General features: G+C 46.4%; 2 protein-coding genes across 5 annotated transcripts in view; one reads left to right on the top strand and one right to left on the bottom strand.

Annotated features, from left to right (window-relative positions):
• Positions 1–4,325, top strand: part of TARDBP (TAR DNA binding protein) — a 10,519-nt gene extending 6,194 nt beyond the window's left edge. For 2 of the 4 annotated variants that reach the window (XR_001514365.1, XR_435823.2), the window contains one exon: positions 386–649. The gene's annotated coding sequence lies outside the window, so the exon portion shown is untranslated. Of the gene's footprint in view, positions 1–385; positions 650–3,750 lie in introns of those variants that run through there. The other 2 variants (XR_001514364.1, XR_001514366.1) reach the window with 2 other exon arrangements.
• The window catches only part of MASP2 (mannan-binding lectin serine peptidase 2), a 15,903-nt gene continuing 5,591 nt past the window's right edge, over positions 698–11,009 (bottom strand). Inside the window, exons 3-9 of the mRNA XM_006766801.2 lie at positions 10,139–10,335; positions 9,918–10,065; positions 9,047–9,165; positions 7,377–7,455; positions 4,549–4,683; positions 3,974–4,048; positions 698–2,768 (exon numbers count right to left, since the gene is read on the bottom strand). Of these exons, the coding sequence (XP_006766864.1) occupies positions 2,002–2,768; positions 3,974–4,048; positions 4,549–4,683; positions 7,377–7,455; positions 9,047–9,165; positions 9,918–10,065; positions 10,139–10,335 (1,520 nt within the window). The 3' untranslated portion in view covers positions 698–2,001. The remainder of the gene's footprint in view (positions 2,769–3,973; positions 4,049–4,548; positions 4,684–7,376; positions 7,456–9,046; positions 9,166–9,917; positions 10,066–10,138; positions 10,336–11,009) is intronic.

Raw genomic sequence — 11,009 nt, 5'->3', positions numbered from 1 at the left:
CCTGCTGAATAAAATCGTTTACAAAACTCAGATTAGACTCTCACGATGCATTGTTAAGTATGTAAAAGCGATAATATATTGATTATTGTACTTTTTATGTAACTACTGCTATGAGAGTTGAGCTTGTTTCCTAATGGAAGAATGTAACAGTTCTTGTGTTGATAGTTTACCTAATGCCCTTATCTAATTAGATTATGATAAATAGGATTTTTGCAAATTACATGTTTTAAACTTTTATAAAGTGAAGTCATCCTTTAGACTTGTGATCGCCACATTGTTTCATGATTCAGTTTCCTCTGTAAAAGGATCTTGCAGTTGTTTTTTTTTTTCTGCATCTAAATTGCATGATTTCCAAACCCTGTACCATCTGAATTTTGCATTTTAGCACTTGCACTCTTACTCAGCAGCAGTAACATGGTAACACTTAAAATGGTATTCGGGGACCTCCAAAGACTAAACTGACAAGCCTTCAAGGAGCGCAGGGGTAAGTTACCTTGTCGATGGCATGGTTTTAATCCCTCTTTACTTGTGTAAACCTAGTAGCTGGTCTGGAAGGCTTTCAATGTTGAGTAGCCTTCTCAAAATGTTTGTGGTAATACATAGCTGTGGGCATTTAATTCTACCCTAAATTTTTTTTTTTTGAAGTTTAGAAGTAAACTATTTGGCAAAGATTTGTTTTTAAAGTCTATTTGGTCATCTGAATGCATTCATTCTAAACATTTTTTGAACCAGTTGAATAAAAATTTTTGTTGCCACCAGTTTAGTGTCTGGAGTCTTACTGGAAAAACACAGTTTCCTTTTTATATGTGACAAAGATGCTGTAAAGTTACCTTTAAAAAGTGAGTCTCAAGAAGTTGCACTTTACATGCACAAGAGAAATTAGGGCAAAACTCACAATGAATTTTTAAATACAATGGTAACTGGCTAGAATGAAAAGCTTTGTTAGATGTTAGCTATTAAATCTTTTTAGGAAGGACTAGCCAACTAAAATGAAATATTTTTAAGCTTAAGACGGACCTTAAATTTTGTCCTTAGGAAAAAGAAGTTAACTACTTAATTTGGGAGGTGTATGTGATAAATAGAATAATTTGTTGTTGAATACTAGGACAGTAGCTCTTAATTGTGTATTCAGGTTGTATACTCAGGTATTGTGTGATCTGTGATCTATTGTTTGGCTAACTGACCCTCTTTTACATGTTTATCATAAGAAGGAAAAAAAAATACAGATTTATCTATAGTGCCACCATTTACTTCTGGTGTCATATTTCATCTTATGGAAATGCCACATTTAATTCCATTGTCTTCTGAATTTGAACATTATTTAGGTTATTTCCAAGTGCTGGGAGCATGGCTAAATTAAGTTCTTAGCATTGAAATTACTAGGTTAAAGACTATGCATGCTTTTAAGGCTTTTGAAATACATTGCAAAATTTTCCTTTAGAAAATTTGTGTTGTCTTTGACAATGTGAATAGTGCTACTCCATGTTCATTTTGTCTACCAATTTGATAAGTGCAAAATTATATCGCTGTTTTTGTGATACTGGTTTTTAACATGGAAATTAGTACCTAGGCTAAAGTATTGATGTTTCTACTTCATCTACAAAAATCTATGATTCAGGGTTACCCTGAACTAATACTGCCGTGATATATAAAGCTCTTAGAGATCCATAAGAATAAGTCGAAAAATACTCAAAGACCACGTACAGGCCATTTCCGGAAATGCAATAAAAACCAGTACAAAAGGATACTGGACTCTAAGTAACACAGTGCAATCTGACCAGTGAGTTCCTATTGCTCCGGCAAAGACGAACATCGCTGTGTTCACACCCCCGTGAACCACAACGTAAAGGGTGAAACGCTGGCCAGCCTCTCCCTGCAGTTCGGTTTTGGTTTTTGGGTGGGCGGGCGACAGTGGCTGTACTAATGTTCCTCGGGTCACATTGCTGCTGCGATCTTTTACAGGCATTTTTAAAAGGCATTTACTGATTGAAAACATACAAATTAAAAGTTATTCATTATTTTCTTGATCCAGGGAATATAGTTAATGACTTTTGTGTAAACCCCATACACTTGTGCTTCCCCACAATTATTGGAGCCCCAGGACACTATTCCTCCCACAAACCACCTGTGTGTCTCATTGTCGAGAAACACTAATGCCCCTCCACTGTCGCCTCCACAGCTATCCTTGCCCCCACTCTCTAAGCCAGCACAGAGCATGTTGTCAGTTACCTTTGCCGCTGGATGCAGCTTCTTTTCATAGGCAGCAGCACATGTTTGATGATCAACAATTGGTATGTCAACAAACTTCAGACTTCGGGCAAGAAAACCCCTTTGGGTTAATCCCCATCCGGATACAGTTCCAATGTCATTTGTCCTCATGAAGGATTCAGCTGCTTCGCCTGGCAGGCAGATAGGCATGATGCTGCTGTTGATGGCAACTTTGTTCTGCAGTTTAATCAGCGCTATGTCGTTATCGAAACCAGCAGCATGCCTGTAGCCCTCATGGATGAAAATGGCCTCTGCCCAGGCTTGTGTGTGATGAGGCGACAGTCTCTTCAGGGCACCCATTCGAATGTTCAGGGAGGAGGCGTCTTCTTTTTGCTCGTATACGGCATGAGCAGCCGTTAGGATCCAGTTGTCATTCAAAAGTGCACCTGCTGCTGTGGTGTCGCCTACTAACAGCAGGACTTGCCAAGGAAAATCGCCAAGCTTTGCATGTTGCCCTCCGTAGATACGACCTCCTGTTGTACGGGCCGATAGTCCACAAACTGGGGGGAGAGGCAGATAGCAGAGCCTTGGTAGAAACCCAGTGGTGCTTTTCTCCACCCACCTCTTCGGACTTGTTAATATTTCATGTCAACCCAAAATGGTATCACCGAAATCGGTGGGTGCCCACCTGTACAGGCAGGTGAGGCTAGCTTAAAACAGCACAGTTCAAAGACCCAAGGGGGAGTTCTTAGCTCCTCAGAAAATGAGGTGGGTAAAATTTAGAAGCTATATTGGTTTTGCAAAAAATAAAAGGTCTACACAGTTGGGTTATTTATGAGGGCAAGCGGGAATTGGCTGAGCTGATGCATTGGGTGATGTGAATAGGAAATGGAAGGAAATAACCTTTTCATTGCTTCTGTTATCCCACTTTAAAATGGGGTGTTCACCATGTGGTTCTGTGAAAGCAGCAACCAGGTCACTGTCATCGGATTGGCAAAATTAATTTGACTTTTGAACATTTAAAGGTTTTACAAATTAGAATGTCGCAGCTATAGCCAGGAACCGTCAGGGTCAGAAATTATTTGTCATCTAGTTGATGCTTTCAAACACTAAGTTTTACTCTATATTACTAAGGGAATACACTCAATGTACCAAATGTCTCCTACTGTGGCAGAATACTTGCATTGAAACTTGTAAACGTGGTGTCAGCTAAAATCAAATAACTAATTTAAGCCAAATAACACAGGGGTAATGAATATATTATTACCTTTCTGATTTTTTTAATATCTACTCAACTATATCTTCAGAGCCAATTCTAGTAAAAAAAGATTTTAAGTACTATTAAAAGGCAAATTGCATTAATGTTTAAAAATTAGATGTCATTGAAAACAATTGCTTAGGGAAATAATGAAGTTATTAGCTTTGGGTTTTAATAGCATTTTTAACAGGGAAGAAAAGTAACAACAGAGGAACTTAAGTTTATAAATGTATAAATGGTTCAAGATAATTTAAAAAATCATTTAATTTTTTATGCTTGCCTAGTTGTAAGGCCAAAATAATCAAATGACTGATGCAGTCAGCACCTAACAACCTCTCCACATGGAAAGGGGATAATGAGGACGTATTATTTGGAAATAATAACTGGGTCTAAGAGCCAAGTACCGAAGTTACATTTCTGCCTACCACAGCTAAAGCTCTACTTATTGTCTCCGACCCATTCCACTTTCCATCAATTACGAATCTCTTGTATGAATGTGTCCATTACCAGGCTCACAGACCGGGAGTGATGTTTCTCCTTTGGAGCTCGTCCAGAATCCATCAGCCTCACACACGTATTTACCTGCAAATCATTGGAAAAGCAAAAATGTTTAACTGCATGTATGAGGTGGTTGTCGTTTGCTTGAATACCCCCTTAAAAATGTTGATTCCTGAGCATCCGTGGGAAATAGAGGTGTCTGAATAACCATTTTACATGATTTCCTAAACGGGAGGTCTCGGCATTACCATGTTTGCTTGCAAAGTGGAAACCTTTTAGATGTGTAACTTGAATATGTATCAAGATCTCAAGTGCTTAATGATAAGGTTTTGACTTGTTAAATTAAACCATTTGGAATATATTGTGTGTTTGTAGTAGTCATTTACTAGATAAGATCTGTTTTCAGATTCTTGCAAATTGACATTAAAGTCACTTCAGCTGTAATATTTCACTTAGCTGGTGGGAGAAGTGCCTTTTAATCTTTTGTCCAGCCTTAGCCAAAATGTTGGCTGCAGTTTCTTTTCAGATGGTGAGGGATTCGGTTCCAGGCAGCACCCACCCCCAGCTTGGAGCAACGTGCTTACCATCACCTCTTGCCATTGTGTAGAAGGTCTCAGTGCAGCGGTACTGAATCTCCGCTTTGTACGTGGTCACCTCAGAGCCCGCGAGGTACTCCACTCGGCCGTTGGGCAGGTCATCAGGAGGGCCACACTCAACAACTAGTGAACAAGGGGGAGGGAGGAGTCCGTTTCTGCTTTTAATTCTAACAGAGAGATGTGGACACCGACAGACCGTGAGCCCTGTGGTGCTGGGTTGGGGCGCAGTCCCTGCGGGGGTGGCGTGAGGCCTTTCCTCAAGGAAGGGGATCTGAAACCACACGACTTCCTCCACGCTCTCACTTCTGACAGGAAGGTCTGCAGCCGCAGGAGGGAGGAGGCGGCACAGCCTGCACTGTCTAGCTCCCCCAAAAGGGCACTCAAACGGCCAGACAAAGCTGACTCTGAAGGGGCAGCTTGTTCCCAGGATCCCTTTCCTAATTGAACCTATTGTTAGAGAGAGAAAGGAGTTGGCTGCCTCCTGCACGCCCCAACCGGCGATGGAACCCACAGCCTGTGTGTGTGCCCAGACCAGGAATCCAACCGCCACCTTCTGTTGTACGGATGATGCTCCAACCAACTGAGCCCCACAGGCCAGGCCTCATAAATTGAACTTTCTAGGAGACCTGGAAGTCCTTGAATTTGGATTCGAATTCACACTTGGGACATTGCTAATAGGAAGGAAGTAACCAATCTGTGAGACAGTGCTAAATGTCTCCACACAGTGGGTGTATAAAATCGTTGATGCATATCTGTAGGTATTCAAAGACTGCATTCAAATCATTTCCAGCAGTATCTGTGTGCCTGGCTCTGCCAAGTGCTTTGTCTGCATTGCCTAATTGTCTATGAGACGCCATAACTACCCAACCAAAAATAGCCGAAGCAGGGCTCAAACCCAGCCCTCTGGCTTCCACTGCCTTTAGAACTTGTCTGCTGCTTTTTTAACTGAAAGAATAGGTGGGAATGTAAATTTATGAAATAAAAATATTTAATTCCCCCAGGCATTTTGTAGAAATACTTACACAAAATATACAAAAATACATGTACATGGTGTTAACTACAGCAAGTGCCTGTAACAGTAAAAAAAAAGGGGGAGGGCAATGAAAAATTAAATAAAAGCATGGTGTGATGAAATGCTGAACGGTCATTAACAAGAATGAGAGGCCCTATTAATACCTAAACTGATGTGGGAAGATAGCCCAACAAGATGGAGAAGAGCAACTGCAATCATTAAGTATCCCATTTTGGTTAAAAATAATAATAATAGTCCTAGCCAGTTTGGCTCAGTGGATAGAGAGTCAGCCGGTGGACTGAAGGGTCCCAGGCTCGATTCCAGTCAAGGGTACATACCTCAGTTGCAGGCTCAATCCCCAGCCCTGTCAGTTACCTTTGCCTTTCTCCTAAGCTCCAAGGGCCCTTCGGCCCCTGTAACTCATTTCCTTAGCCCATTTCTTCTACGGATCACTTCTACCTCTCTATAATTTTTTAAAATATATTTCTATTGATTTCAGAGAGGAAGGGAGAGGGAGAGAGAGAGATAGAAACATTAATGGCAAGAGAGAATCATTGATTGGCTGCTCCCTTCATGCCCCATTGGGGATGGAGTCTGCAACCCAAACATATGCCCTGACTGGGAATCGAACTGTGACCTGGTTCATAGGCTGATGCTCAACCACTGAGCCTTGCCGGCCAGGCTGTGTAATTTTCTATTAAACTTATAGTTTGAAAAAAAAGCATATAATAGTGAAATATGTTAATATATGTAACATAGGAGATAAAGAATATGAAGGAGTAGACCCCAAACTCAGTGGTAGTTTAGGGATTTAGTCAAGAGTGGCTTTTACTATATATTTTTGTAAACATATTTTCCAATCAACGTGTATTTTATAATTGAAAATATATTCAAGGTCAGATACATGATTCTTAGTTCACAAAATGGTAGTACACCATGGTCTCAGTTTGGTGTGTGTGTGTCCACACAACTACCCCATCCCTACATGCAGTAGCCTAAACCTGTGTGCATATGTGAGACATATACACCAAAATAGTGATTAGAGTTGTACTGTGGGATTATAGGTATTACAATGTCATTTTCTCTATTTCCCATCTTCTATAAGGATTTTATACTTAGAAAACATATTTTTTTAAAGATCACACTTTTTTAAAGCAAACAATTGCCCTGGCCAGTGTGGCTCAGTTGGTTGAGCGCTGCTCCATGTGTGGAAGAGTGTCAGGTTTGATTTCTGGTCAGGGCACATACCCAGGTTTCGGGTTCAATCCCTGGCCGGGGCAGTGTTTCTCTCTCACATGGATATTTCTCCCTCCCGCTCCCTTCTTCTCTCCCTAAAATCAATTAAAAGGAAATACAGTGGGGCCTTGACTTACGAGTTTAATTTGTTCCGCGACGGAGCTCGTAACTCAAATTACTCCTAAGTCAAATCAATTGTGAACGAGTGAGACACGTGATGCTGGGCTGAGGTTGTGGCGTTCACTGTGACGTTCGCTGCGCCAACTAGCGGTGGGGTATCTGAAGCTGGCTCGTAACCCGAATTTTAGCTCGCAACTCAAAGCAAAAAATCAGCCGAGAGACGGCTCGTACCTCGAAAAACTCGTTAGGACACTGGTAAGTCAAGGCCCCACTGTAATCATCCTACTAGCTCGGTTTCATTTTAACCTCTAAGAGTGCACTGAGAGCCAGGGAAGAGAAGCAAATTTGGAATTCAACCCCCGAAAAATAGTATCCTTTTCACAAAGGCAGCAGCAGCAATAGAAGCAGTGACAGCAGCAGAAGCTCTGGGGTTGTCATGTGACCGTACTGCTGCATTCTGGCATCGGCTGGTCCCAAGATCCATCCTTCTGGCAGACGGCAGTAAATGATCTCAGGGGCAAATGACCCTAAAGAGGAAGAGAAAATATTAATTTCGTTGTTTACATCAGAAAAATCACGCCCCCAAACCTACGCCCCCACAGAAGTTAGTTCCTCTTCTAGTGTTTCATCACCAGATGCTCCCGAGGGGACGATGCACCCCCATGACCGGACACACAGCCAACTCTGCCTCCCTGCCGGTGCGTGGTGCCGGCGACTGCGGGGTACACCAGCTGTCAAGGTGCCTTGGCATTTTAGAACCAAAGGCTGAGCCCCTGCGGATTCTCCACCATCTCTCTCTTCTGTGACGTGCATGGGGAGGCGGTCAGAAGCGGGGGGAAGGCCAGCCCCGTGCGACACTGAGCAAATGTGTCTGGGTTTCCTCGCCTGCGGCCTTTTCTGGAGGAGAGCTACCCGAGTTCTCTGTTGATGGCTGATCGCGCTTACAGAGACGCATTTTTCTTTTTAAAGTCCTCACCGGGGGATATTTTTCCATTGATTTTTAGAGAGAGTGGAAGAGAGAGGAAAAGAGAAATAACGATGGGAGAAAAAGATATTGCTTGGCTCCTGCATGCGCCCCAACCAGGGCCCAGGCCAGAGAGGAGCCTGCAACCAGGTATGTGCCCTTGACCGGAACCGAACCCGGGACCCTCCCGTCCACAGGCCGACGCTCTAGCCGCTGCGCCCAGAGAAGCACTGCTGACCAACCGCAGTAGCTTCCTAAGACCAGGCTGTGAGAGAAGATGGCTCCTGCAGAGCCTTGTGCTTCAAAGGACAGCGGGGTGATTTTTTAAAAATCAGCAACGGAGCAGGTTTGCGGTCCAAGGGGCTGCGAAGAGCCCGCCCCAAAGTCTGCAAGGTGGCAAGGTGGCACTTTTCCCACCCCCAGCAGGACTGCACTGCACACCTCGCTGCCATTTCCTGTTATTACTTTGGACCACTGGGACTCAGTGACCATTCTGAAGAACATAAAGGGGGCGTGTTAGTCTCCTACCTGTGCCCCTGCAGCAACACACTAAGCGTCTTTAAAAAATCCTCCCGCTCCCCCAACAGTGGCCACTATTTATAACTTTGCGGGACACACTACTTCCCAGCGCGTTTAATTTTTTAATTTTTTGTGGGCCCAGGAGTTGTTCCGTTAGGTCGGTGGTTCTCAACCTGTGGGTCGCGACCCCTTTGCGGGTCGAACGACCCTTTCACAGGGGTCGCCTAAGACCATCGGAAAACACATATATAATTACATATTGTTTTTGTGGTTAATCACTATGCTTTATGTTCAATTTGTAACAATGCAAATACATCCTGCACTTCAGATGTTTACATGACGATTCATAACAGTAGCAACATTACAGTGATGAAGTAGCAACGGAAATAATTTTATGGTTGGGGGTCACTACAACATGAGGGACTGTATTAAAGGGTCGCGGCATTGGGAAGGTTGAGAACCACTGCGTTAGGTCATCCTAAGAATAAAAATTCCCGGAGCCATCCCTCTTCTCAGCAAACAAAACACACACCCAGGCCGACAACAGCCGTTTTCCTGCTGCGTGTCTGCTGACAGGAACGTGCACACCTTTGGAAACGACCACGGCCGCCGCTCCCCGCCCAGCGGCCACTCACCCGCAGGAGCTCGTAGCCAGCGGCGCACACCACGGAGAAGCGGTCTTTCAGGATGTACGTGGCTTGCACCGGTGCGATGCGGCCATGAGGTGGCGCCACCGGACCAGGGCACGGCTGAGCTGCGGGAGGAAGCCAGGCTGTGGGTTCTGAGGGGTCCATGGCCGGTGAGTCCCCGGAACTGAGCGTTTGAGGTTCTTGGTTTATAAAGGAGACACTTAACACGGAAGGGGGAGCTCTCCGGACTTAACCCCAAAGCGGGGTGGGCGCTCGGTTGCGTGTTGTGCACATTGGGGTGTGCTGTCTGGCCTGGGCTCCAGCCAAAGCTGCCTAAGGAAGCCGGGCCCTGGCCGTTTGGCTCAGTGGATAGGGCGGCGGCCTGGGGGACTGGGACTGGAGGGTCCCCGGTTCAATTTCAATCGTCGGGGGCTCATTCCCAGCAGGGGTGGGCCGGAGGCAGCTTATCAATGAGCCTCTGTCATTGATGTTTCTATCTCCCCCTCTCCCTTCCTCTCTGAAATCAATACAAATATATTTGTTAAAAAAGAAGAGGGGAGTTGATTCCTAGTCAGGGCACATGCCCAGGTTTTGGGCCCAATCCTCAGTAGGGCGTGTGCAGGAGGCAGCCAATCAATGATTCTCTCTCATCATTGATGTTTCTCTCCCTCTCCCTTCCTCTCTGAAATCAATGAAAACATGTATGTTTTACATTAGCCTGCTATATTTGGTCAAACATTTAACTCACTGCTAATGCCTTGGCAGGGCCAGACCAAGAGATTTCTCAGAGTTTATACAGCCCACGGGCCGGACGCCCCCCACCCTGTCAGACGTGCCGGGAAGAGACGGGAGCGCCACGCGTCCTGCCCGCCCGCACCTGTGCTGGTGTAGTGGACCTTCCAGCCGGTGTGGTCCCCCGACTGGTCAGTTACAAAGGTCACGGTCACAGCGTTGCTCTTGGTTTCAATCCTGCTGGGCAACGTCTTCCCACAGAATGGGCCGAATTCCTTCTTGTCTGTCTGAATCTGAAAGAAGGGGAGCGCCGGTCACCCCAGGACCTGCAGGGGTCAGGATGAGGTGAGGGCCCGGGAACCAGACCTTGAGGGAGTCGTAGGGGCACTGGGTTTCGGGGTGTGCCTCCACGTCGAAGGACTCCACGAAGTCCAGGATGACACTGAACCCCTCCTCCAGGCGGATGCTGTAGGTGCAGCTGGAGAGTTTGGGGTACGGCTGTGGGTATTCCGGGCTGCTGATCACCCCAGACCGCTCGGTGAAGACCTGGCCTGAGCACAGGGCTGGGAAGAGGGGAGAGGGCAGCGTGAGCCTGGGCTGGCGGCGTGACCACCACACACACTGGTCTGGGTCGAGGCCCTGCACCTGGCCCCTTCCTCAGGCCAAGGACCCCACCCAGCAGCTGAAGGGACAATTTAGGGAGGGGTGTCTCTAGCGCCCAGGCTTTAGCTAAAATAGGCGACACGCACGTGTACATCTTCCAGGGACCCTCACACCCCAGAGAGGGTGGAGGTGGGAGTCCTGGGCCGGAGTCAGAGGGGAGTGAGTGAGGGCAGAGGCACTGGAGAAGGGAGGCGGGGCTCTCCTCATTCCTCAAGAATTAGGGGGGCGAGGGGACCAGCTAGTCGTCTTGGCTGAGGGACCCAGACCCACCCTGACCCCAGCAACCTCCACGTTCATCCACCGTGGGGCTCCCACCACGCCCAGCCTGGGCCCTGGGTGTCCGCCTGGACGGGTCAGGAGGTCAGGAAGGGCCTCCCTTTGTCCACCCGCCCTGGGTCTGGGCTCGGCCCTGGGGCAGGTGAGGGATGCTCAGATCCACCCTGATCACCAGCTCGGCTGCTGTCTTTCCCAACCGGGACAGCTGGTTCAGCCCGCACAGCGCCCGCCATTCATGGGAGGCACAGAGGGGGGCGCAGGCATTAGAGTGGGGGGGGGGCAGGGTTCTAAAAAGAGG

This window comes from Myotis davidii, unplaced genomic scaffold, assembly GCF_000327345.1.
Source record: "Myotis davidii unplaced genomic scaffold, ASM32734v1 scaffold299, whole genome shotgun sequence".
NCBI lineage: Eukaryota > Metazoa > Chordata > Mammalia > Chiroptera > Vespertilionidae > Myotis > Myotis davidii.
The sequence above is the reverse complement of the archived record's forward strand: the minus strand, read 5'-3'. Positions and strand labels throughout refer to the sequence as shown.